This window comes from Lynx rufus, unplaced genomic scaffold (genome assembly GCF_022079265.1).
Source record: "Lynx rufus isolate CCGP_SWC_20201006 ecotype Redwood Valley unplaced genomic scaffold, mLynRuf1.p SCAF_49, whole genome shotgun sequence".
NCBI classification, from domain to species: Eukaryota; Metazoa; Chordata; class Mammalia; order Carnivora; family Felidae; genus Lynx; species Lynx rufus.
The window spans coordinates 874,826-901,370 of NW_025814866.1; the positions used below are offsets into that span (position 1 = coordinate 874,826).

The following is a 26,545-nucleotide window of genomic DNA, read 5'->3' on the forward strand; positions in this document are numbered from 1 at the left end:
CCAGCAGCGTCCAGCAGCGTCGGGACGCTTCCGCCTCTGTGGCCCCCTCCCTCTGCCCACTTTGCAGGGATTGGGCGTCGGTCCCCTCCCCTCCACCCCAGCGCCGTGAGGCCGGGATTGCACCGCACTCCAGTTGGCGCTCAGCCAGTATGTCTGGGAGATGTTGCTGAATCTCCCTCCTCGGCATGTCCCCAGGAGACTACGCCGAGCTGTGCGTTTGGGTGGGGGTCAAGTTTCTTCTTCGAGCCCAGGCGACCTGATGCCCGCTCCGCCTCTCCCCCAAGCCCTGCCGCACAAAGAGGCTAGGCGACACCACTGCACTTTCTGTGGGAGGCTTTTACTGAGGGATTGAGGGAGGCTCCCCGGCCAGAGGGCTGAGGGCCTGGAAAGGCACATGCGGTGGTGGCTGTGGTGGGGTCTCCCTCATGGGTGGGTGCTGGCTTTGCAGACACAGCTCCCCTGGCTGACCCCTCTTTGGCACGGAGCTGGGCACAGAGGTGCCCTCGTGCCCGGCAGCCCCAGCAGTCATCCCCCATTCAGTTGGTCTGCAACCCCCACCCCCCCGGAGGTGGCCGGCAGTGTGGGCTGGTGGGGCACAGGGCCTCTGGGGGCTGGCTCAATGGCTAGGCCACCAGCGGAAGGACCGTGGCCCGGGCCGCCTGCGCTGCTGGCAGGGTGCCCATGTTGGCAATCGAGATGGCTACAAACAGGGATCCAATAAATTAGCTTGTAGAAGGAAAGAAGGCTAGGGGCCGAGGAGGACAGGGACCACATTCTTGTCATCGCTTGCTAAGAAATACTGTGCGCTTCCTCCCAAGGGCTCCTGGAAACAACTGGTGGGGAGAAGGGGTTCACACTGGGGGCCCCTTCCGGCTGTGGGCCCCATTCGCCCGTTCCTATGGCAGGAAGGGCATCCCGTGGGATGGGAGCCTCGGTGGGCCATCCGGGGGGACCTCGTGGGGTCTCCGAGGGACTGAAGAGGAGGGAATAAGGGGGACCACGGTGTCAGGAGGGCAGGGCCCCACAAATGCCAGGCTCTGCACAGTCTGGCCGGCAGTGCGAGCTGGGGGTGTCACCTCCACCCCCACCCCCTCCTGGAAGAGAAGAAAGGACCACCCGCCCGGCCCGGGGAAGGGGGCGCAGGGACAGGTGCGTGCTCTCGCTGGCGGCCAGGAGGCCCGGGAGGGAAAGGCATGCGGGGTGGGCCTGCGGCAGGGCTGGCTGGAGGGGTGAGCGGCCGGGTGCTGCTGTTTCCTCCACGTGGTCCCGGGGCTCAGGGAGAGGCGGCACCCTGGAGGACCCCAGAGCCCTGGCCCAGGATCTGGCAGAGCTCCTGGAGGCGCCGCTGCATCTTGGGAATGCCGGCCAGCTGCTGCTCAAGCCGCTGCTTCTCCTCAGTCAGGCTCAGGCGAGCGGCGGAGTCTAGCTTCTCGAACTTCCAGCCACCCTCCCCATCAAACTGCAGCAAGTGCGTGTGGTACTTCCTAGGCCGGGAGAGGGACGGGGGCGGAGGGGCAGAGGCTGTTCGGCAGGAGACACTTGGCACCCTCCTCCCGCCCCACTGCCATGTCCCCGGGGGTGCCGAATGCAGGAGGGAAGGGAGGGCACCTACCACAGGGAGGGCCGGTGGGTGATGGAGAGCAGCGCAATGCCAGCGTCCTTGGCCGCCTGGAAGATCTTGCCTTCCACATCGATGCTCACGGCGCTGGTGCATTCATCCAGGAGAGCGTACTTGGGCCTGGGGGCAGGGCCCAACGTGCTAGGCTGTGGACCCTCCTTTGCAGAAGCCTTGGCCTGCCCCCCACCCCGCCCCAGTGCAAACCCTGATTCTGCTTTTTGGGGCCAATCCGAGCCCGGGGTGAGGCCTCCGAATGGTCCCGGGGCACCTGGCTGTCCCACCCAGCGCGCTGGGATCACCCAGGCTGCCCTTTCGGCTCTGCCGCTGGCTCGGTGCGGGAGGGAGCCCGGGCGCCGCGGACAGCCCAGCTCACCTGTGGTAGAACATGCGCGCCATCCCGATTCTCTGCTTCTCACCCCCCGACAGCACATCCTTCCAGTCACACACGGCTTCCCAACCTGGGCGGGGCACAAGGGGGTTCTGTTGGATTCAGCAAGGGCTGGGCATCAGCAGGGGCCCAGACCCGGGGGACGTGGGAGGGGCTGGAGAGGCTAGTGAGAGTGGAATACGGTGGCACGTTTGACTTTGGAGAAGGCTGGCCACTGGGTACGCGTGTCCTGCCTACTTACCTACCTGGAGGTAAGACTTTAATAGCCCAAAAAGACGTGATCAGAATTGTGCAGACGGTCGTGGCACAGCCCCACGGATGACTGCAGCAGCGTCTCCTGAAGGGTCCTCCCCCACGGGGACTGGGTCTTTGTCACTGCCTGTCGCCAGTGCCTTAGCGAGCCTGAGCAGAAGCAACTACCTCCACTCGGTCCTCCCTCGGGACTCGAAGTTTTGTCAGGGCGCACGCCCAGCCACAAGAAAGCCTCTACTCCATACCTTGCCTTGAGGCCGTAGCTTGCCCGGAGGTGAGGGGCGACCGGGTGACTGATTTCTGGCCGACGCGTGTAAGTGTGTTACACACGTGGCAGCTTCTGGAACTTTCTTTAAAAGACACATGGCATGTGCCCTTGGCCCTTCCCCCCCTTCTCCAAGCCACGGCCTGGGATGTTATGTGGTAGCCGGAGCAGCCATCTTTGGACCACGAGGTGGCTTCAGTGGCGGAGGCTAACATAGTTGAGCGACCCGAGGGACCTGTCGCAGCGCAGGGCTGCCTCCATCAGTGGTGGCCTGCTTTCCTCAGGACTGTTATGTCACGGTAAGGTAAACTTGTGAACGATCTTGCTGACGTTCGTTCGTTCGTTCGGGGAAGGGGGTTCTGCTGCTCACAGCTGAACTCAGTGCTAATAGGTTGTGACGGCAGGCCTCAGGGGCCCAGCGCACTCAGGGGTGCCAGAGAAGACAGGAGGAGGGGTGCACCCCCGGCGCGGGGCCGCTGGAACAGAAGAGGGCTGACCAGGACACAGGGAAGCCGGGGATGAAGCCTGGGGGGACCACAGCCACCAGGGTAGGCCCAGGAGGAGCCGCCCCCCCCAAATCCACCACCTCCAGCCCTCTTTGTGACACAGGCGACGGCATCTGGGAAGAAGCCTCATGAATCATCTGCTGTGCCCTGAACACCTGCTATGAGTCCTTACAAGACGGATTTTGTGTCAGGCTGGTGCTAAGGGAGCTGTCCCCTTTTGCAGGGGAAGAGTCTCGAGAGGTGAGGTCACTGCTTACAGCCAAGCTGTCCCCAAGTGACGAGGCAGGAAGCGCGGCCCAGGCTCTCAGATTTCAGGAAGAAAACTGAGCCCAGCCCCACCTCCCTTTCCTCCAGCAGCTCCGCAGCCCTGGGCTACCAGCTTGTCCCTCCACTCCTGCCGTCTCCTTCCCAGGGGATGGCGCCTCCCAGGCTCAAGACGGAAATGCAAGCGTCCCCTCTGGCTGTGTCCTGCTCCCTGTGCTAGAGGCGCTCTGCACGGACACCCTGGGCACACGTTCCGCCCGTGCTCTGTCCTCTCGCTAGACCTGTCACTTCCCTGCCTCGAGCCTTCCAAAGGCTTCCTTCACTGTCAGGGAAAGCCTGGGCTCCCTGCCTGGCCCACAGGAGCCTCCCTGCCCCTGAGCCCGACGGCCCGAACAAGGTGATCCGGGTCAAAAGTGAGCACCCCCATCGCACGCTTCCCGCTGTGCCTGGCTGCCCTTGCCTCATGACTTCCGCCCACCAGCTGGGGCGTTCCAGGGCGCTAGCACTTTGGACTCCCGGATGCAGGGACTATCTGTATCCCTCAGGGGCGAGAGGGAGGCAGGGGTGGGGGTGGCTGCCGGTTGGCAGTCTTGGGCCAAAGGGCAATTGATAGGTGGCTCACTCCCTGGCGCAGATAGGTGGGACGGGCCACCCCCTCCCTTACCCCCTTCCCGCTGCAGTATGTGGTTCAGGTGCACGATGTCCAGAATGGCCTCCAGGTGCTGCTCCGAATAGCCTTTCCTTCGCATGTCTTCCACAGAGTCTGGGTAGATCACCTGGTCTCGCAAGGAGCCCACGGACATGTAGGGCCTGCGGGGAAGCTTCACGTCCGCTAAGGGCAGGGTTGACCGTGTTCCCCGCCCCCTCCCACCGACGGCCTGTGCCCTAGTGGGTCCTGTCACCCCCTCCCCCCACCAACAGCCTGTGCCAGAGTGGGCTCTGCCCCCACCCCCACCGACGGCCCGTCAAGGGCGCTGGCTGCTGGACTCGGGGCTGACTCGAAGCCCACAGGCCCTTCCACAAAGTGATCCGGGCAGTGCTCACACCGTGCCCCCCCCATGCACGCGCACCACGCGCTGTGCACAGTCCCCCCGCGTGCATAAGTGTGTGCTCACACATCTGGCACGCTCACGCACGTGCACACACACCCACTCGCGCACAGACACACGGTCCCCCCCCCTTCTGTGCGCACACAGTCACGTGCGGTGGAGTCGCCCGGCGGGCAGGCGAGGGCGGGGCAGTGGGTGGAGGCGCTGTGGCCCTTGGACTCCGGGGCAGAATGTTGCCATCCTCTCCCGATGCCCCAAGCTCTGCTGGCTCCTGGGCGGTGGGTCCCACAGGAGGGGGGCGCAGGGGCAGAGCTGGGCGCCGGGCCCCCTTCCCCCTCACCTCTGAGGGATGTAGAACATGCGCTGGGGCGGGGGCTTGTACAGCACGCCGCCGTATGCGGGCCACAGCCCGCCGAGGATCCGGAACAGAGAACTCTTGCCGCAGCCGTTGGGGCCCGTGATGAGCAGGTGCATGCCTTCTTCCACCTGTGGGGGCAGCGGCGTGGCGTGGGGCCGCGGCAGAGGCAGGGCCGCGGGGGCCCTCCCTCCTCTGACCGTGGCCCACACTCAGGGGCTCCCCCAGCTAAGGGCCCGAGGCATGAGGTCCAGCGCCCAGAGCCCTAACCCGATGCCTGTTTTGGGTCCCGGCCTGTCCCCTAAGCTCCTTTCATGTGCCAGAGAGCATGGGGCCAGCATGAGGAAGGCCTCAGAAAGTCCACGTCGCCCTCTCTGCCATGCCGTCCCACCTCGCTAGGAGTCCCCGGGTGCTCGCTGTCCTAGTAGCTTCGCTGTCCCTCGCTTTCCCGTGAGGGACTGTCCTGGGAAAAGCAGTTTCCTTCGAGTTCTAGGTGGACGGTACAAACTCCCAACTCTGTTCCTCATGCCTGGCCAGTCCTCCTGCCTCCGTGGCCCTCTCACTGTCCCTGCAGGTCCTAGGGTGCTGGGAAGATGCTTCTGTGACCCCCGGCCTCAGGGTCAAGGCCTCAGGCTCCCCGGTCACCCGATTCCATGATGCCTGCTGGTCTTATAGAAATGCCTGCTGCGGGCTGGGGGGGGGTAGCCTGGGGGTGCGTGTGCAGGAAAGAGGGGGTCAAATGGCAGAGAGACCACCGTCCTTGGGAGGCAGGGGAGAGTACGGGGCATGAAGCCAGGGCACCCGGGCACAGCTCCCAACCTACAACCCCCCCACCCCCCGCCCAAGGCCACGTTAACTTCCACTCTCTCAGAGCATGACTGATGGTGGCACCGCTCTCCTGCTGACCCACGTAAGTCCCTAGGTGGCCTGGGTGCGCCGGCGTTGTGCGTTGAGCGGGGTCCCTCCAAATGCACATGTTGGAGTCCTACCCCCCCAGACCTCACTCAGAATGTGACCTTATTTGGAAACAGAGTCTTTGCAAATATAATTAATTAAATTTAGATGAGGTCATCCCGGAGGGGGGTGGGCCCCTCATCCCACGTGACTGGTATCCTTATCACACGGGGACATTCGGACGCAGAGACGTGCACACAGGAAGAACACCACGTCAAGATGAAGGCACAGTTTGACGTGAAGCCAAGGCCGGGAACACCGCCGATGGCCTGGGATAGACAGACTCTCCCTCACCTACCAGACACCCTGATCTGGACTTCTGGCCTCCAGAATCCACTCCTGTAGTTTGAGCCCCTCACTCTGTGGTCCTCTGTTACACTATAAAGTCTCTCTAGCGGGGCCTGGGCCCATCAATGTGCACCCAGCAGTCCGGCAGGCTGCCTCTCTGGTCCCCTTCCCTGCCCCTGTCCCACTTCTGCGCCTGGGCGATCACGACTGGGAACCGCTTCCTTCTCTTCCCCAACGTCTTCTAGTCCCGGAGCGGAGCCCAGCTTCTGCTTAGCCACCCACCCCTGCTCTTCCCTCCCCCGCCACGGTCACCCCCTCTCGCCTGGCCATGCTCTCTAACCAGCTGCGCCCTGGCTCGCCAGGGCCCCCAGTCTTGGCCTACTTGGCTGTCACTGGGCCTGCCTGGAAATCGTTTGCCTTGGGCAAACCAATCATCGGTGGCTTCCTGCCATGCCGCAAGAGTGACCACAGGCAGGGGCGATGGGGATCACACCACGATCCTGTGCTGCCTGGGGTGACGAAATGTGCCCGCCTCCAACTGGCTCTCAGGGCCCTCCCGGCAGGCCAAGGAAAGGAGCCCCAGGCACTTGCCTCTTCTCACTTACCCCCGGCCCGGCCATGGCTCCTGCCGATCCGGCTCTGCGGCCAGGTGCACGAGGCCTCTACGGGACCCGGCCCCGAGATCCCTTAGTTCTGTGCTCCTGCCACTTCATGGCCTTCTTTCTGCCTGCCTTAGGGGGAGGCCTTCATCATGCAGCCCACCTGTCCCGAGGCTCCTGGGTGAAGCTTCAGGTGACCTCCGTGCACCACAGGGATGGGACTACTCTTACTGTGGCCTGCACGGGATCCTGGGCAGCTAACTGGGGACCTTTGTAATACTTTTGGGGCCCCAGAGTGGGGCCTCCCAGAGGGCAGGGCCCCTCCAATTTACCTCTAGTTCCCAGTGCCCAGCCCAGGGCTTAGGGAATATTGTTTGAACGAATGAAAAAATGAATGAATGAATGAATGAATGACTCCCTCTCACTTCTCACCCTGACCCCCTGCCCCCACCCCTGCCAACAGGTCTCTCCTTCATCCTATCATTCCCTGACCCTGTCCAAAGCTCTGGCTAGGGACAAGGTGACTGGTGGATGTTGGCCACCAGATAGCCTCTGTAGTGGCTGAGAGCCCTCCCAGCGGGCCAGGCTGAAGTCCGCACACACCTGCACTGGGGGCTTCTCGAAGCAGATGGGGGGACCCCAAGCCCAGGTCACTGGAGCAATCTATTCTACCATAGTTGGACTTGAGCCAGAGTCCCCAAGTCCCAGGCTTCTCAGGGATGGAGCCGGGGAGGGTGGCAAGGATGGGGCCAGGAGCCCTCGGGTGACCCTCGGCCACTCCTGATAGTCGCTAGTCGCTTTGATGAGCTCTGACTCCACTGCGCCAGAGCCAATAGTCAGGGACACGCTGGCCTCTCAACTTGACCTTAGCCCGCCTGCTAAGTACATCCGGGGACTGACAACATATGCAGGCCCGGCAGGCCAGACACCAAGGACTGGGGGCTCATAGATGCAGAAGGCCAGGCCCAGGGTAGCTCAGCCCAGCCCAGCCCACACTTCTGGGCCAGGCATCCCCCCACCTGTCCCCCACGTGACTTACCCTGATGTTGAGGCTGGACACCATCACCTCTCCCGTGGGCGTGATGATGGGGATGTTCTCACAAATAATTCCCTGTTCCACATCTACCACTTGGCCTGGAGAGAGAATGCAACGAAGGAATGGAGAGAGCAGTAGCACTCCCTCTGACTTCTGGTGGATTCCATGTGCCCCCCAACCCGCTCACAGCATGCCAGTGTGTGGTCCAGGGCCCCCTTGGGAATATGCTGGGTCTTCCGGAAGTCCACCCCCAACCAGTGTCTGGTGCCGAGCTCTGGGCAGGGGAGGGGGGCGACGTCAGTTCTGTGGCTTCTGGAACCTGAGGCACGGAGTCCAGCCTTGTTCCGTAAAACCCTCTGCTCTTGCTACCATTTTAATGGCGGCTTCAACGCTTGGGCCCCTCTTCCACAGCATCGTGGCCTCTGCTGTAGTCTTGAACTTTCTCTTGCTGCCCACACGGGGGAGTGGTCCCCTCTACCCGGGGACCGCGTCCCCCTCTTTTGCAAAGAGAAATAACAGAAATCTCAGCCAGGGCACTGGGAAGGAGCCGGCAAGCGAGGGGTTGGCCAGCGGTTACTGCTCTGGGAAAGAAGGCTGCGGGGGGGGGGTGGCACAGCAGTCCGGGGGAAGTCCCTCCCTGGGGCGCAGCTCGAAGATGCTGCCCTCTGGGTGGGGGGGGGTGTCTGCGGGGAGGGTGCCCTTACCTCGGATCTGCAGGGGCCCCTCTACACGGACACCAGAGCGCGCCACAGCCCCGGCTCCTGCCTGAGTGCTCTCCAGCTCGCCAGGCCTCTTGAAACGGCAGTGTTGGACATCTTCGAATACCTGGAACATCTCGTGTACTCGGGCCGTGTAGCCGGCCAGCTCTGTCACCTGTGGGGAGGGTGACGCTGGCTCAGACCCTGCCGGCTGGGGGGTGGGGTGGGCGGCACAGCGGAGAGGGGCGCGCGGCTGGGATGGGGGGGTACCTCCTTGTAGGACGACATGATCCGCTCGATGGCATCCGCGGCAGCGGTGAGGAGGTTGCGGGCAATGGTGAAGGCTTCTGTGCGTTCGCTCACAAGCTCCCCTTCCTGCATCTCAAAGGCGGCCTTCTTCACTGCCTCTGAGTCTATGGAGCACAGTGGGAAGAAGGGAGGGGACAGTGGAGAATCAAAACTGACCCACTAGGGGAAAGACAAGTCTCCCCGGCAGACGGTGCGGGACAGGTGGGTACCCACTCGCCAGAGAATGACCCCTGCTTTGCACCACGCACAAAAACTAACTCAAAGTGGAGCACTGGCCTGCACATACGTGCTGAGACTGTAAAACTCTCAGGAGAAAGCAGGCGTTAAGTCTTTGTGACCTGGGATTAGGTCTGGCTCCTTAAATATGACACCAAAAATACAGACAACAAAAGGAAAACAGATAAATGAGCTTCATCAAAATTAAAACCTTTTGGGCACTGAAAGAAAACAAAAAATGTGCAGAGACAACCTATAGACTGAGAGAACATATTCACAAATCACGTATCTGATAAGGGTCTCATATCCAGAATATGTAAAGAACTTTTTCTTTTTTTTTAATGTATTTTTTAATGTTTTATTTATTTTTGAGAGAGACAGAGTGCGAGCAGGGGAGGGGCAGAGAGAGAGGGAGACACAGAATCCGAAGCAGACTCTGGGCTCTGAGCCGTCAGCACAGAGCCTGACGCGGGGCTCGAACCCAAGGACTGTGAGATCGTGACCTGAGCCGAAGTCGGATGCTTGACCCACTGAGCCACCCAGGCGCCCCTCCAAAGGACTTTTTAAATTCAAAAACAAAGAGAACCCAGTTAGACAATGGGCAAAAGATCTGAATTGGCATTTCTACTGTATTTCTTAGATCTACAAACGGCCAATAAGCATGTGAAAAGATGCTCAACGCGATTAGTCACCAGAGAAATAGAAATCAAAAGCACAGCTAAGGGCGCCTGGCTGGCTTTGTCTTGGTTTCGGCTGAAGTCATGATCTCATGGGTTTGTGGGTTCGGGCCCTGCATTGCGCTCCGTGCTGACAGCGTGGGGCCTGCTTGGGATTCTCCCTCCTTTCCCCTCTCTCTGCTCCTCCCCCGCTCACGCTGTCTCTGTCTCTCTCAAAAATAAATAAACTAAAAAAAAAAAAACAAACCACAGTGAGATACCACTTCACATGCCCTAGGACGGCTAGAATTAGAAAGAAATGATAACAGGTGTTGGTGAGGAAGAGAAAAGATGGGCTCACACACCGCTGTGAGGGCTGTAAAATGGCCCGGCCTGGAAGACAGTTCGGCGCTTCCTCAAAAAGTTCAACATAGAGTTACCGGAAAACTCAGCAATCCCATGCCTGGGCATGTATCCAGGAGAAACAAAAGTATCCGTTCACACGGAAACCTGTATACAAATGATCGCGGCAACGTTATTCACAATCACCAAAGGGTGCAAACAACCCAAAAGTCCATCAGCGGAGGGGTAGGAAAGAAACTGCGGTGTATGTACGTACGTACGTATGCATATGAATATTATTCAGTCACGAAAGGCAGTGAGGCACTGACTCATCCCACAATGTGGCTGAACCTCGAAAGTGCTATGCTGAGCGAAAGAGGCCAGACACAAAAGGCTACATGCTGAATGATTCCGTTTATGAGAAATGTCCCCCAGAGGCACAACTACGGGAACAGAAAGAGGTGTAGGTGCCAGGGGCTGGGCGGGGGGAGGGATGGGGAGTCCAGGGTTTCTTTCTGGGGCGATGACAACGTTTTGGACTTAGACAGTGGCGACGGTTGCACCATTTTGCAAATATATTAAAAACCGCTGAATTGTACCCTTTAAAAGGCTGAATTGTATGGTATGTTAATTACATCTCAATAACGGGGGCGAGAAAATGAGCCACGAGGCATTTGGCCTTCTTCTCTGGCACAGTCCGCTCCTTCCCCCCAAAACTGCCCTCCTTCCGTGTCCCGCGCTGATGGCAGCAGCCCCTCTCAGGGCCACACCTGCACCTCGCCATCTCACGCCCAGAGCTGTGTACCCTGGGGCCTCTCCAACACGAGCGTCCCTTTTGGACCTCCATCACCACCCCCCATCTCTCCCTCATCTCTCCCCTCGAGGCTGCATTCTTGGCCTCCGTGAGCATGTCCATCCTTGATGCCTCTGTTTCTCCCCAGGAGCCCGTTTCTGTCTTGACTTGCTTGTCCGTTTCAGTCTAGAGCCCACGGTTGTGCACTTTGGTCCTCTCCTGTCAGAGGACTTGACTCCCTTGATCCTTAGAGCTCTCAGGGGGCAGGGCTTTTACACAAGGAATGCTCTGGAAATGGTGACGGGGAGCAAGGGGGGAGGCCGAGTCTGAGGGTCCTGGGGTGTGGGAGAGTGAACAGTGCCCGCTGGGGGTATCCAGGGGAAGCAGAGGCTCCCGGGCTGAAGCGGTGGGAAGGAAGATTCTGTAAAGAGCCCGGGGACTCTAGGGTTATGATGGGCGGGGGTGGGGTGGGAAGGGGCGGGAGGCGGGTTCAGGACAGACGGCCTCCAGAACAGCACACGGTGGAAAATGGATGGGATGGATGGCCCGAGAGCCTCGCGTTGCCTTTTCTTGGGCCTGGCCCAGGAATCCAGGGGACGGGACTGTTAATCCTGATAGCGTATGGTCCCGGGCCTACCTTCCCATCGTGCCCGGGGGGACACAGCCCCCAACAGGCAGGGGGGCCATAAGCCTTCCTCCTCACAGGTCCTGAGAGCTGGGCAGTGACTGCACACACAGGGAAATGGTGTGCAGCTGCCGGGGGCATCCTGGCAACAGCTGGCACCTCCTTGGAGACAGAACTAACCGACCTCTCCATAGGTTACTGCAGAGACTCAGGCAGCTAAGGCCAGGGCCCTGGAACGGAACACAGGCTGCTGTTCACAGCAAGGCCACTCCTCCTCTGGGCCCTCCAGGCTTGCAGCTCCAGGCCAGAAGGGCAAAGGTATCCAAATTTTCCCTACTTGACAATTGGGAAGTATCTGTCTCCTCCCATTGGTCCCCAGTGCTCTCAGCCTCCTCGAAGCACCTAGAGCCCTCACTTAGCCACCGGGGACTGGGGACGCAGCAAGGACGAAACGGACAAAAACCCCTGCCCCCATTGAGCACACAGCCTAAAGTGGCAGAGTGACAATAAAGCAAATAGAGAAGTAGAGTAGACAGGGTGTTCAGTGTCAGGACAGCAGTGAGACGGGGAAGGGGAAGAGGACGGTGGGGGGGTGGGTGCTGTCATCAGAGGGAAGCACATTAGAGCAGTCACCTGCAAAGGCCCTGAGGCACAAGCATTGCTTCAGAGGAATAACAAGGGGGCTGTGAGTCAGAAGTAGAGGGAACAGGGGGGCAGGAGTATTTTGTTTTCACAGGTGCCGTGAGGCCAGGGACAAGAGCTCACGCTTCTTTGAATTGCTCACAAAGCCTGGTGTAGCAGGGGCTCCAAAAAGTCCTAGGCTTTCACAGGAGGGAGAAGCCTCGGGACCAGACAGGCCCCACGGCCAGCTATAGAGGAAAGTAGCTGCAGGCGCTTCTTCACGGAAACCACAGGTCACCTCGTGGGTGGGTCCCCGTGCTCCAGGCCAGGGGTGCTGACCGGGTCTGGCACCTGTGTCTGAATCAAGGCCGCCCTTTCCGTATGGCCTTTGCGGCAGAAAGCAGTAACCCCCCTCCAATAGATCCTTCCTCTTGGGGGTTACCCAGAGGGGGACAGACAGTGGAGGGTTCAGAAGCCCCAAGGCAGAGACACAAATAGGGAGAGAATCAGAGAGGCTTCTGGTTCTGAAACAAGTCAGCCTCTCTCTCTCTCTTTAAAAAATTTTTAAAGTTTATTTTACTTATTTTGAGAGAGAACGCAAGCGCGCACAGGAAGGGCAGAGAGAGAGGGAGAGAGAGAGAATTTCAAGCAGGCTCCGCACTGTCAGCTCGGAGCCTGATGTGGGCCTTGAACTCATGAACCTCAAGATGGTGACCTGAGCTCAAATGAAGAGCCAGTCACTTAACCGACTGAGCCACCCAGGCTCCCCTCCCTCTCTTTACATATAACTGAAAATTCTCTTACTATGGAACTGCATAACACATGACACCTTTTACGTTCAGAAATTTTATAATGTATTTTATGTCTTTTTTTGAGCGAGAGAGAAAACGCAAGTGGGGGGAGGGGCAGAGGGAGAGGGAGAGAGAATCTCAAGCAGGCTCCGCACCCAGTGCAGAGCCCACTGTCAGATCATGACCTCAGCCAAAATCAAGAGTTGGACACTTGACCGACTAAGCCACCCCAGCACCCACATTTTATTTATTTTTTTAAGTAAGCTCTACTCACACCCAACGTGGGGCTCCAATACACAACCCCAAAATCAAGAGTCGCATACGCCACCGAGTGAGCCAGCCAGGTGCTCCAAAATACGACACCTTTTATTTTATTTATTTACATTAAAAAAAAAAAGCTTTATTTTAAGTAGGCTCCGTGCCCATTGTGGGGCTTGAACTCATGACCCTGAGATCGAGAGTTGCATGCTCTACAGACTGAGCCAGTCAGGCACCCCAAAGTAGAACTATTTCATTCATTCATTCATTTTTTAGAGAGAGAGAGTGAGAGCGAGTGTGAGCAGGGGAGAAGGGCAGAGAGAGAGAGAGAATCCTAAGCAGGCCCCATGCTCAGCATGGAGCCCAACGTGGGGCTCGATCCCATGACCCCGGGATCATGATCTGAGCTGAAATCAAGAGTTGGACACTTGGGGCGCCTGGGTGGCTCGGTCGGTTGGGTGTCCGACTTTGGCTCAGGTCACGATCTCGCGGTTTGTGAGTTCGAGCCCCTCGTCGGGCTTTGTGCTGACAGCTCGGAGCCTGGAGCCTGCTTCCGATTCTGTGTGTGTGTGTCTCTCTCTGCCCCTCTCCTGTTCACGCTCTGTCTCTCAATAATAAATAAATGTTAAAAAAAAAAAAAAAGAGTCGGATGCTCAACCGACTGAACCACTTAGGAGCCCCAGCATTACACCTTTTAAAGCAGAGCTGTGCTCCAAGGAAAACAAGAGAAATTCCCAGGAGCACAAAGAGGGGCCAGCAGCCAGGTACTCCTGTGAAATCTCCAGAGATGGGAGAAGACAGGGAAGCTTCTTCTGTGCAGCTGGGGCTCTAGGTGCACCGAACAAAAGGTCTCTTCTAAGAATCTGTAATTGTGTGTGTGCAGTTCAAATTAATACTGCCTCCAAGTTCAGAAACCCCTCCTCCCCGAGCTGAGAAGCTAATGTGAAATGGCCTCCAAATGGTCAATTAGCCGGGTGTGCAGGCCCAAACAACAGCACACACACACTGCACTGGACAACTACCCCTCCAGTGAGACCACTCGGGGTTCCCACGGAAGTCTGGTTGCAAAGCCCACGGGGAAACAATACACCATGAGTTAGAGCCCCAAGAATTCAGATAATCAAATAGTTGGATAGAGACTGTGGAGCGTAAAAGGAGCAGTCCAAAAGACGAGAAAATCGGACACTTCTAGAAACGGTTTCGAATTCATATTTGAAAAGAAAAATTTCAGCGTGCCTGGGTGGCTCAGTCGGTTTCTTGATTTCACCTTGGGTAATGATCCCAGGGTCGTGGGATCGAGCCCCGTGTTGGGCTCCATGCTGAACATGGAGCCTCTTTTAAGATTCTCTCTCTCCCTCTCTCTCTCTCACTCGGGGTGCCTGGGTGACTCAGTTGGTTGAGCGTCCGACTTCGGCTCAGGTCACGATCTCACAGTTCGTGGGTTCGAGCCCTGCGTCGGGCTCTGGGCTGATGGCTCAGAGCCTGGAACCTGCTTCGGATTCTGTGTCTCCCTCTCTCTCTGCCCCTCCCCCACTCATGCTCTGTCTCTGTCTCCCAAATGGATATAAACATTTAAAAAAATTTAAAAAAAGATTCTGTCTCTTTCTGCCCATCTCTGCCTGCCTATGTGTACTCTCTCTCTCTCTAAAAGAAAGAAAGGAAGAAGGAAGGAAGAAAAAAAAGGAAAATTTCTGTTTTCAAATTTCTGTGTGAAAGAGAATCAAATAGAACTTATACAAATAGTCACTCACGGGCGCCTGGGTGGTTCAGTCGGTTAAACATTCAGCTCAGGTCATGATCTCGTGTTTCATGAGAAGCAGTGCAAAGCCTGCTTGGGATTCTCTTCTCTCCCTCTCTCTCTCTCTGTCTCTTTCTCTGCTCCTCCTGCATGTGCTCGCTCTCTCTCTTTCTCTCTCAAAATCAATAAATAAACTTAAAAAATTATTAGAAAAAAAGAAAGTCATTGGAATTTTAAAAAACTTCAAATCAGCGCTCACTTCGGCAACACATATACTAAAAAAACTTCAAATCAGACGCAGCTGAAAAGGGAAGTGATGGGTGAGTGAGCACAGAGGTCAGAGGAAATCTTCCAGATTCAGCACAGTGCTAGGTGGGGGACAGCAAAGGTCTGCAGGTCTAGCAGAAGTTCCAGAAGGAAAGAGTAAAAGAACGAGACCAGGCAACATATGGAAAGATAACAACTGAGAATTTTCCGGAATGATCAAAAAATGTGTTGGGGCGCCTGGGTGGCTCAGTCGGTTAAGCGTCCGACTTCAGCTCAGGTCACGATCTCACGGTCCGTGAGTTCGAGCCCCGCGTCGGGCTCTGGGCTGATCATGGCTCAGAGCCTGGAGCCTGCTTCCGATTCTGTGTCTCCCTCTCTCTCTGACCCTCCCCCGTTCATGCTCTGTCTCTCTCTGTCCCAAAAATAAATAAACGTTAAAAAAAAAAAATGTGAACATACAAAGGCCACACAAGTATGGGGAAACAGAAACCTACAGGTAAACACTTCGTAGGGAACCTGGAAGATGGCAAAGAAGGAAGTTTCCAAGTAACCGGAGAGACAATGCAGGCTTCTAGGGGCGGTTAAGCTGATACATTTTCCAATGGAGAAAATGGAAGACTCTCAAGGGGCTGAGAGAAAATAACAGTCCGCCTCGACTCCCACACCCAGCCAAACTTTGGGGGAAAGAAACAACAAAATAATCTCAAAGCTCCCATGATGAAAGCCTTGCAGAAAGAACTTTTAGAAGATGTAGAAATCGGTAAACAGGGATGAATTTAAATCCACATCGACCCGATAAAGCAACAGCCGAGCATAAAAACAACAGGAAAGCAAACTCGACACAGGGCTACCTCAAACATCAGCACGGCTGGTCCCTTCCTGAGTTAGAATGTCCTAAAGGCTGGGGGCGGGGAGGGGCTACTCTTCTCCCGCGCGCGGTAACCACGAAAAGACTGGCAGTTAGAGGAACAAAGCGGGAATCCTGATGATCCCGTAGTTAAGGTGAAAAGCAAGGAGGCCTTCCTGTCCCCCACCCCCACCCCAGACCACAGAGCAGAGGTCTACACCCACTGCTGCAACCTACAAGAGTTGTTGTAGGCACGGGAAACCCAAGGCCCGAGCTGAGGTGGCCCACAGAAAGCCGCTCCACTTGCAGGCTGCAGTGAGCCGAGGACAGGGCCAGGTGGGCAAGGGTGCACGGGCCTGAGAAAGGGACATGCGCTGTCCCTGACTCACAGTCCCCGGGGCTCAGCTGAGTGCTACCCGGGAGCGTGAAATGCCGGGAAGCGGAGACACACGCAGAGCAGAAGGCAGCCAGGAGCCGTGGGACCTCGGTTGCCATCGAGGATGCCGGGTGGGCCTCACGGCCCTAGCAGAAGGGGTGGGTGGGTCGGCTGAGCTCTTGGTCCTTCCAAGCCTAGCACTCAGTGATCCAGGAGGACAGGACAGGGTCCCTGCCTCCCCCCCGCCTCCCAGGGCTGGCTCCTACCTGACTCGGAGTAGCCGGTGGCAGTGATGATGGGGACGGCCACCATGAGTAAGCCGGAGGCGCTCCACATGTACTTCATGAGGAACTGTTCCAGCATGATGTACCAAAGGCGTTCCAGCAGGATGAGGTTAACCTGCGAAGCTAGGTCCTGGTAGGAGTGCCGCAACAGGGCTAGCTCCACCTGTGGGGGAGGGGCGACAGAGAGACAGAGAGAGAGGCCTTCCGGTGACCACCGTGGGGGGGCAACAAGTCTCCCAGCACTGCTCATACATGCCCTGCCATTTGATGGCCATGACAAGGTCAGGGGCTGGGGGTTACAACGGGGCCACGTTTATAGGGGACAGTTTTCAAACTTTGGGACCACTTGATGTCATAGTACGGGGGTACAGTGGCAAGGAAGAGAAGGGACTTGCCGCCCCCACCTTCGGAGGCCCATTCTTTCCACCTGTCTAGTTGGGACACTTACCGTGCCCCTCTCTTTGCCCTGCGCAGCTTTGGGACATCTTTGGGCAACTGCTGGCGAGTGCCACCCTGAACTAAGCAAAGGTCAGCACAGGAAAGTAAAAGGCAGTACTTGGTGTTGAGGAACTTGCTTAGAGAGCGTCTACCTACTGAGGCCCCGCCTCCCCCACCTGCCCGAGGTTCTTCTGGACAAGGGCCCTCCGCTGTGTCCTCCTACAGAAACCCGGGCGGTGGGCTCCCAAGCCAGACCTGCCCTGCCCTCCCCGTTCCTGCACTGGCCACCACCGGCTACCTCAAGACGGGGACCGCTGGGGAAAGGGGACCGTGCAGGGTCTGTAGAAGAGAGCAGGAGAGGGAAGGGAGGGGGAACCAGGGGTGTCAGGAACCGGTCACAGCCAGGTGGCCATTAGGTTGCAGATTCCTTGGCTCAGTACAGGGGTGTGTGCCGCAGCCGTGCCCTCCCACCCCGGCTGACCACAGCTGCCCAGCCTGGCACCATTTCCTTTGCCAAGTGCTTCACACCCGACTCTCCACTTGATAATCATCGCGTGCTGTCGAACGTGTATTCTCACGTCCGTTGTACCGTAGGACGCCCCAGCCCAAAGTGGCAAAGTGATGTGCGTGAGCTCGCGCAGCTTGGAGGGAGCAAAAGGTGGGGAATTTGGACCACGCTGGCAGAGCCGTTAAAAGAGAACCAGATTCTCATAAATGATGCTTTGACTTACTAAGGGGTTTACCTTGTTGTCAAGCCAGCAAGAGTCTGTGCACGCGTGTGCGTGCGTGTGTGCGTGCACAGGCTCCCACCTCCTGAATGAAATCTAGATCGGCCTCCTCAATGAAATCCCAAAGAGAGCAGAATACTGTGATGTCTGCCCTCCAGCCGGCCAGTCACCTGTGCCCCAGCCTGGGCCAGCATCCCTAGGGCCATCAGCAGCTGAGACTGGGGTGAGCCACATACCCGCACAGCAAAAGCAACCAACCCACCACCCGTGAGGGCTCGTCACCCCACACTGCTGTCCGGCCTAAAGACGTAGGCTGTGGACACACGCCGGGGCTCTCCTGCCCCCACCATCCACGTCTGCCACATCGCTTGGCTTTGCATCCAGCCCGATCCCGGTTCCTGAAGGGAGCACCCTGGCGATCCAGGCTCGTGCTGGGAGCTGGCAGGAGTGCCAGCCGGGGCCGACAATGTAGCTGCGGGTAATGTGCCAAGCGCCTTACCCAAGGCCGTGGCTGCCTGCCAAGGCCCTGCGGCCCAGCGTGCGGGAGAGATGGGTTGTGGCTGCAGACCAGGCATTTTCTCTTAATCTGGAGCCCGGCCTACACCCGGGCTGCCCCCACTGCAGAGTTCAGGGACAAACCCTTTTTTTTTTTTTTTTTTAAATCACAGCCTCCGCCCCCCATGCAGCCAATGAGACAAGCCCCAGGGACAAGAGCCCACCTCATTTAGGAAGGACACACAGGCCTTCAGGAGGTGGATACCATTGTGCCCCTCCCTGGAGAAGCCCTCGGGAACTGAAACCAGAGTAGCAGAGAGCAGGGCCGGAGGCAGCTGCAGCCCCAGGCACGAGGAAGGGGAGGGGCCAAGGCGAGATAAAGGGAACATTGGCCCCGAGTAACCTTTCCCAGCGCCGGGCTCCCGGCAGGCCTGGGACCCAGGCGGAAGGGCGGCCATGGGGGGGGGGGGGCAGGGGTGGCCGCCGGGCCGGCAGGAAGTGCGTCCCGCCGCGGTGGCGGCCTGGGCCGGGCATCCCTGGCCTGGGGCCTGGGGAGGCAGCCGAGCAGGTAGCCGGGGCCGGCCTGGGGGCTAAGGCGGGGGGAAGCTTTGACCCCGAGTGCCCAGCGCTGCCACCGCGCTGGGTGCTGCTCGTTAACCCCCGCTTGGGCTGAGTCATGCCCATAATGCCAGCCTGCCTGGCCCACCAGCTTGGCCAGATGCCGGCCTTCAAAGGGCCCGGGGCAGGGGGGGGGGCGGCCCAGGAGGGGCCAGGCAGCAGGCCGCGTCCCACAGTCCCTGCTGGCGGAGGGTCGGGAGCCTCCTCCTGGCTGGCTGTAGGAGTGGAGCAAGCAGAGAGCTCTACCATCTGAAACCGCTAGGATCCACAGCTCCTAGGCCAGGCCAACCACACCGAGGAGAGGAAGCAGAAGTGGCCTGGAGCATGTGGGCAGCCCCCGCCCAGCCTTCCTGCTTCTCCATTTCCGTGCCTAAGCCTGGGCCGCCCAAGGCCCTGTCATCCCCAGTCTTCGTCTTCTATGACCTACCCACACCTCTGGCATGAGCCCCAGCCAGACCCGAGCTTTCCACGCTGTCCATGGCTGCCTGCCCCCCTAGCCTCCCAGCTGTGAGCTTTCCTCTGTGCCCAGCACCCCAACCTGCCCCACCTCGTGGCCCCCATAGAAGGCGATCTCCTCTGAGTTGGCCACCACTCGAGAGTGCATGTAGCGCAGCTCTCCCTTCCGCCGCGCCTCCTCTGCCACCAGCTCGCCAAACTTAGGTGAGAAAGCTCGCAGCATGTTGGCTGTGAGGAACAGGACAAGGCCGGCGATGGCCAAGGGCCAGGCCGTGCCGGCCCCACGGGAGCGGGCCGCTCGAACCAGAGTGTAGGCCGTCACGGCGATGTCCAGGAGCGGCTTGGTGAGGTTGGAGTAGAGGTGGGCCACTGAAGCGGCAAAGGCCACCACGTCCTCCGTCAAGGACTGGTCAGGGTTGCGAAGGCGCCCGTCCATATTGCTGACTCTGTAGTAAGTCTGCTGGGAGAAGTAGAGGCTGTAGGCATGGGCCACTAGACGGCTGCGGAAAGACAGGGCCAGCTGGCCCTCGAGGTACCGGATGGCACTGTTGATGAAGGTGGCAGGGAGAGCGATGAGGAGCCACTGTAGGAGCTGCCAGCTGAAGGCCCGCGGGTCCTTGCGCACGATGCAGCGGGCCAGCCGGCCGTCCAGGCGGGCCACGTACACGGACAGGAAAGTCCGGCTCACCAGGGAGGCCGAATGCAGCGCCAGCAGCCCCGTTTCCCGGCACAGGGTCCTGGGGAAGAGCAGCCGCAGGAGCCCCAAGAGCCGCCGCAAGAACACCCTGTTCACGCTGGCCTTGGCCGCCGTGGCCCCAGAGACGTCCTGCGTGGACTCCCCTGCCGGTACCTGAGGGCCCCTGCTTGCAGCTAGGTACTGCCGCACCAGGGGGTAGATTTTGTGGGCTCCATAGGCGGTGAGGGCCAGGACCAGAGCTGTGCGCTTCAGCGTGGTCACCCGAGAGGGCCTGGGCGTGGAGAGTACCGGCATGTCACCTGGGCTGGATGCACGGGGCCGGAACTGGTGCCTGAGGCAGAAGTCGAGGCAGGTGGCCGGAAGGGTTGTTGGTCTGACCCCGGGCTCCTGGTCTAGGCCACTGGAAACCTTGCAGTGGTCCCTGAAACTGTCGCGTTAGACCACCGGGGCGGTGCTGGGGCCCCTGGTGCGGTGGGCTCAGGGCCCTCCAGGGTAGCGGCCTCCTCAGGCAGCCAAGGTGGAGAAACTTGTCAGGCCCCTAGCCCCTGGGGTCAGAGCCTCGGGGGGCGGGGGGACGTCCCGGCAGAGAGGGCGTCTCTTCCTCTACACCTCCTCCTCTACCTCCACTCCTGGTGGCTCCCCTCCCCGGGGCACTAGGCGCGTCCGTCCGCTCCGCAGCCCGGCTGAAGCCGACAGTGACTCCGCCACCCGCCCAGAATCCCCACCCACCCTACCCCTCCCCAGGGGCGAGTCGAGGGAAGGGGAGGAGGCGGAGGAGGGGCGGAAGGCGGAGCCCGGGCGCAGCGAGCCCCACCCCGTTCTCGCCCCACGGCTGGGCCCCGCCCCTTCCCCGGACCAGTGAGACGTGGGAGGACCGCGCGGGCCAGAGAAGCGGCCCCTGGCTTTCCCGCCAGGGCCCCGCCCCTCCTCCCGGCGCGCTCTCGAGGCGCCACCGCCCAGCCTCGAGGCGCCCCTTCTCCTCCAGTCCTGGGCGTCGGAGCCACGGCTCGGGGGCGGGGCGAAAACCGGCCGTGGGCGGAGTCGCTGGGGCCTGGGTGCGGTCGGGAGCGGGGCGGGACGCGGCGGGTGCTTCCGGTTTCCGGCCGCGGGGGAAGGGGCGGGGCCAGGGCTGCGGTGGGAGCGTTCGGTGACGGCGGCGGGGCGTGTGCGTCGGCCGTGGGAAGCTCGGTGAGCGTGGGCCTCCGGGCCTTCGACGAGGGGCAGCGGCGGGTAGTGCGGAGGGGCCGCGGGGCGTGGGGACGACGGCCGAGCCGGGAGTGCGGGGACGGGGCTGGGGAGGGAAGTCGGGGCGGCGGCTCCAGTTGGGCTCCGGGGGCTTCAGGGCCTCCGCGGGGGTGAGGGGCGGTGGCGAAGCCCCTGGGGAGGGGCCGCCGGGGTGGGGCCTGTGGGGGGCGTGGCGGGCTAGGGCCGCGTCCCGGGGGGTCGCGCGCGTGGCGCGCGGAGGAGGGCGGGTCTCGAGCCGCGTGGGCGCTGGGGCCGACCAGGGCTGAGGAGAGGGGCTCTTCCGGTTTCCGAAAAGACCGCTTTTTCTAGAACTTTCTTTGGACGGGGCCATGAGGCGCTTAGTCGGGATCTGCGTTTGTTTTTGGCCCTGACTCCCGCCCGGTAGGAGTCGCTCTGCGGGGCTCTCTGAGGTACCTCGAGTTCTCCCACCTCGTGGGAGGCAGACGCGGCGTCGGAAGGCCATTTTTAGCCCCTGCTCGCGCCCCGGAGGGAGGCTGCAGGTTCTCTTTCGGCCCTGTTTGGGAAGGCTCAGAGGCTCGGCAGGGAAGGGTCTTTCGGTTTCCCTGGGGGGCGGGGACGCCGCGGCTCTGGGGAAAAGTGCGTTATCGAGATGCGGCCACCCCGGAGCTGGCTGGGAAGGGAGAGGGCCCGATGGATGTGGAGAGTTTTGTCTCGTCTGCATGATCATAATTCAGAACGCTTTCTCGGGTAGGCAGGCCTAAGGAGTTTGCCCAACTCAACCGGGAAAGGAATTCCCCAGAAGGGTGGTTTTTAATGCGCGTGCTAGGAGGCAGCAAGTACCTCCGCCCTGGCAAACGGGAGTTTGTCAGGCCTTTGGGCGCCGTTGGCCAAGTGTCCCTGCCGAGTCGTTCCCAGTTTCAGCCAGTGGTTTGGAAAACGAGTGGAATGCTGGGGTAGAGGGTCAGGAGTGGCCGCTCAGCTCTCACGACTTCTGTCCCTTTTCTGTCCTGCCAGGAAACAAACTCACATCTCACTGCTGGAAACCTTCTAGCAACAGGATGAGTCTGCAGTGGACTGCAGTCGCCACCTTCCTCTACGCAGAGGTCTTTGCTGTGCTGCTGCTCTGCATTCCCTTCATTTCTCCCAAAAGGTAAGGCCCGTGGAGCAAGCGGGCGAGCAAGAGGGTGACTGCGCCGAGCCCCATAGCTTGTGTACGGAAAGCTGGGAAGACCCCGGCATCGGGGCCACATGGAAACAGGTAGAACCCGTGTGGGGTTGGGGTGGCAGGGGCTGTGATAACTATTGCCGGCCTTCTACACGGTTTTGCTTTGTCACGTCTTGCTGAATTCCCTCCCTGGGCACCCTGCCTTCTGGCCTTCAGAATTCCCCAAAAGGAGGAAGAGCTGTCTCTAGTTATGTTTCTGGGAACGCTGCCCTCCGCCTTCCCTTGGTCCCCAAGGGTTCAGGGGATGGCAGTGTGGCATCTGGAAGACACACACCGTGGGGTCATGTTGTAGTTGATTTGGTGACTCCTGTCCTCCTCACTAGTCCCGCTGGCATTGTGTAGGAGCCTCATGAGCATTACTCAGCCAGTGAGAGGTGAAGCCATATTCCTTTTAAAGAACGGAGGGCCTGTTCGGAGTTAATTGGAGATTAATTTTTAATTGCAGGTAATATGTGAACACATTCTGATTTTAATTAGAAAATTACAAATAACGCTAATTCTTCACAGGTATTTTAAAAAACTTTTTAATTGAAAGATACGGACCGCTGATGGGATAAAAAGTATTCAACCTTGTCTAAGAAATGTTTTTGCCAAAGCCAGATCTGAGTCTCTTCACACTTCATACAGTTCAGGGGGGAGATGCAGAGACAGAGGCCCTTTTGGAGCTGCGACCTGGGCAGCTTTGTAAGATAACCACCCTGGTTTCTGCAAAAAGTGGTCTGGGAAGGAAGACAGAAGAGGGTGAGGAGAAATTGAAAATACTAACTAAATGCAGAGTCAAAACCTCATCAGTTCAGATTCAAACAAACCAAGCTTTAAAAAGAAATGCAGCAGTTGGACTTTGGGACTCTGGCTCTGATAACGAGGGATTCTTGTTAATTTTCTTGAGTCTGGCGATGGCATTGTGATTGTATTAGCCATTCCCAAAGGTGCTTTCGTGACGGAGTTACATCCTTGCGTACTTATGGAAGGAAATGAAGAGGGGTCTTGGGTCTGCTTCACAATAACCTAGGGTGGTGGGAGTCTAGATGAACGCACTTGGGTCACGTGGAGAAGCTGTTTGAAGAAGTGTGCGTGTGGCCAACGTTTTGAATATCACGTAGAGGAACGCAACAAAAGGTCCGGTTTTCGCTTCTCCTGCCCCTGAAACTGGTAGTATGTCGTGTGTTAATTATACCTTAGTAATCAAACAAAGGTTTTGTTTCTTTCCCTAGAGATGATTAGCGTTTAAGATTGTGCTTTTTTAGAAATTTTTTATACGTGCACAGGCCCTTTTTTTTTTTTCTCCTTTCCGCTCTTGAACAGATGTTCTAAATTGGAGCACTGCAGGCCACTGAGGCCGAGTCTTTTCAAGATACTCAGCCATTGGAGAAGAGTGCGGGACTGGCTCTGTTCCTGGGGCCCGAGTCCCAAGTGTGTTTGTTTCTTCAGCCTTTTTGTCTTCACAGATGGCAGAAGATTTTCAAGTCCCGCCTGGTGGAGCTGGTGGTGATGTACGGCAATACCTTCTTCGTAGTTCTCATTGTCATCCTTGTGCTGCTGGTCATCGGTGAGTGAGCCGTGGCTGAGGGCGGCCACCTGCCCAGACCCTTCGCCATGGCATGGCCTCTGCTGCAAGGCTCCGTGCCACGGGCAGCCTGCAGGTTGAGCTTCTCAGAGGAGACCACTTCGGTGCCTCTGTCTTTCTCTTGGGAAGAGGGTGCTGCTGACTGCCGGCAGGGCCTTTATTTTGACCAGCAGCCTTTATGCACTTTATGACAGCCACCTCACTTTTCTGGGGCGGCTCCTGAGGTCATTCCAGAACTGAAACCGAGAGAAGCTGGCTGGTCCTTGTTGACCTTGGTTTAAGCAGTACTGCTCTTGAGTCACACAGACAGGCTGTGAATAAGGAACTGAGCTACCAAAAGGGAGTGGGGCTGGGGAGGAAGCTGCCACGTCCTGTGGCTTGGGGGGGGGGACTGAGAGGTCTGGCAGTATATCCCAGATCTCTCTGGATGGGTCAGGCCAGGTCTCTCTGGGTCCTTCTGGCCATGAAGTTCTATAAACACATTGAGGTGCATACCAGCAGGGCTTGAAAGATAAGCTGGTTCCAGAGCATGCTCGGGGATGGGGCCCGGGGCCTTGTGGTGTTAAGATGGAAGGCAGGCATCTTGTGATGTGGTGGCGGTGTGATTGTTTAGAGACCAGAGGAATCAGTATAGTTCTCATCCGGCTGTGAAACGTGCGTTTCGCTGTGGTAAGTGATCAGTACGTCCCCCTATTTGGACTTGAAAGCATTGGCTGGGCCCTGCTGCAGACAGCGGTCCCGTTTCCAGAGTGTGACCTGCTTAGACTCAAAACGCTCTTCTTTCCCTTAGTTTCTGGCAGAAATGTGGTAGTGGGTGGAAGGGCAGGGGGCCGTGGTTCAGGGGCAATGTGCAAGGCTCCACTCACTAGCTGAGCATTAGGCATTTCCTTCCTAATGTCTTGGGGCCTGAAGGGATATGTTCAGGCAGGACTTCCTCTGAACAGGCCAGGTGCGGCCTACCCTTCCCAGCGGTGTAGGGTGGGTACCAGCTGCCCTCATATGCAACCGTGCTGTTCTTGAAATACTTGGCAGGGGCCCAGGAGGTAGCTCTTTCCAATCAAGGTTGTTTCCCTGAGTGTTCTGTGAGCACGGAGTGGGTAGGGAATACCTGCGTTAGCCTTTGCACATTTAAAAGCTGGACTGTAGGGGCGCTTGAGTGGCTCAGTCTTTTAAGCATTTGACTACTGATTTTGGCTCAGGTCACGATCTCATGCTTCATGAGTTCTAGCCCCGTGTTGGGCTCTGTGTGACAGTGCTGACAGTGTGGGGCGTGCTTGGGATTCATTCTCTCTCTTTCTCCTCTCTCAAAAATAAACTTAAAAAAAAAGCTGGACTTTAGATCGGAACCGAGTGTGTGTGCTTTTGCTTTTGGGTGTAGGGTAGGGGCAAGAATGGGAGTGGCAGGGGCTATGCTGGGGTGCTCCCTTAGGGCCTTGCCCCTCTGCACCAGGCTCCACGAGTGCTCTCTTTTCTAGCATCGCTGATGGGCCAGGGAGGCCCTTTGCAGAATCCAGTAGTTGGCAAAGGTGCTATTTTTTTTTGAGGTCAGGGAACTGCTTGGAAGTTGTAGAGAGACACTGGCTATGACGACTGGCTGCTTTCTACTCTAACGGTAAGAAGTGTAACATAGAGAGGTCTTTGGAGGCCTCTAAAAATATAAACGTCAGCAGGAAATCCTGGTGGAAGGTGATGGGCATAACTAGCTATAGCTTCAGCCCTGGCTGGACTCTAGCCTTATCTGGGAGGGGTCTGGGGTAGGGCTGGGGCTGGGGGTGGGCTTGATGAACTTCCAGGGTCAGCTGCCCTGGTCCAGGGGCCTGATACAGGGAGGGCAGCACTCTGTTTTGTGACTTGGGCTAGTGTGGCCTAACACTCCATCCCATCTGTTCCCTGCCGTTGGCTATGGTGGTCCTTAGGGCGGTGGGGTTTCTGGATGCAAATGGTGGTGTAGAAAAGTGTGTTTGTTTTAAAAGTTTATTTTGAGAGAACGCACGAGTGCGCATGGGAGAAGGGGAGGGAGAGGGAGAGAGAGAGAGAAAGAAAATCTGAGCTGTCAGCCCAGAGCCCGATGCAGGGCTTGGTCCCACGAACTGTGAGATCATGATCTGAGCCAAAATCAAGTCAGACACTTAATCTACTGAGTCACCCAGGAGCTCCAATGTGTGTTATTTAAATCACAAAATAGCACATTCTTAAAAATCCAGAAGTTTAACCCAGAAAGTTGAATTCCCCCCCCTTCCCTAGTATTCCATGTCTCACAGAAAACCATTGTTGGTATTTTGTTGTATGTTTCGACAGGCATTTTTCATTCTCCTCTTCTAAGCTGTTGAACTGCCTTTTTTTTTTTTATTTAAAAAAAAATTTTTTTTTCGACGTTTATTTATTTTTGGGACAGAGAGAGACAGAGCATGAACGGGGGAGGGGCAGAGAGAGAAGGAGACACAGAATCGGAAACAGGCTCCAGGCTCTGAGCCATCAGCCCAGAGCCTGACGCGGGGCTCGAACTCACGGACTGCGAGATCGTGACCTGGCTGAAGTCGGACGCTTAACCGACTGCGCCACCCAGGCGCCCCGAACTGCCTTTTTTTAAAACATTTTTTGAGAGAGAGAGAGAGAGAGAGAGAGAGCGCGCGCGTGTGCACTAGTCATGAGCGGTGGAGGAGCAAGAGAGAATCCCAAGCAGGCTCTGCACTGTCAGTGCAGAGCCTGATGCAGGGCTA

The 26,545-nt window shown here is 58.1% G+C and overlaps 2 protein-coding genes across 5 annotated transcripts in view; one reads left to right on the forward strand and one right to left on the reverse strand.

The window, feature by feature from the left end:
• Positions 1-321: 321 nt before the first annotated feature.
• On the reverse strand, positions 322-20,532 carry ABCD1 (ATP binding cassette subfamily D member 1). 3 transcript variants are annotated; one of them, XM_047098394.1, is made up of 11 exons: positions 19,222-20,530; positions 16,378-16,558; positions 8,543-8,685; positions 8,279-8,447; positions 7,578-7,672; positions 4,683-4,828; positions 3,958-4,103; positions 2,252-2,263; positions 1,992-2,076; positions 1,613-1,738; positions 322-1,484 (listed from the first exon to the last, which is right to left on the reverse strand). In XM_047098394.1, the coding sequence occupies exons 1-11, from the start codon at positions 20,119-20,121 to the stop codon at positions 1,274-1,276; spliced, it is 2,214 nt and encodes a 737-aa protein (XP_046954350.1). In that variant the 5' UTR covers positions 20,122-20,530; the 3' UTR covers positions 322-1,273. The 3 variants fall into 3 exon arrangements, 2 of the variants coding, with proteins under 2 accessions (XP_046954350.1, XP_046954351.1); XM_047098395.1 differs by lacking the exon at positions 2,252-2,263 and having other exon boundaries at positions 19,222-20,529; XR_006965559.1 differs by lacking the exon at positions 322-1,484 and having other exon boundaries at positions 1,651-1,738; positions 2,248-2,263; positions 19,222-20,532.
• Positions 20,533-20,931: 399 nt separating this feature from the next.
• BCAP31 (B cell receptor associated protein 31) overlaps positions 20,932-26,545 on the forward strand; it is a 30,160-nt gene continuing 24,546 nt past the window's right edge. The window contains exons 1-3 of one of the 2 annotated variants that reach the window (XM_047098396.1): positions 20,932-21,015; positions 22,048-22,183; positions 23,707-23,807. In XM_047098396.1, coding sequence (XP_046954352.1) covers positions 22,092-22,183; positions 23,707-23,807 — 193 coding nt within the window. In that variant the 5' untranslated portion in view covers positions 20,932-21,015; positions 22,048-22,091. Of the gene's footprint in view, positions 21,016-21,840; positions 22,184-23,706; positions 23,808-26,545 lie in introns of those variants that run through there. The other variant, XM_047098397.1, reaches the window with a different exon arrangement.

Bases quoted from the DNA above. Each gene is read 5' to 3' on its own strand.
- ABCD1 (XM_047098394.1), bottom strand. From the start codon at position 20,121: ATGCCGGTACTCTCCACGCCCAGGCCCTCTCGGGTGACCACGCTGAAG. The intron at 8,448-8,542 runs GTACCCCCCCAT...CCCTCCCCACAG, and splicing joins TCATGTCGTCCTACAAGGAG to GTGACAGAGCTGGCCGGCTA. The intron at 4,104-4,682 runs GTGAGGGGGAAG...GCTTCCCCGCAG, and splicing joins ATGTTCTACATCCCTCAGAG to GCCCTACATGTCCGTGGGCT.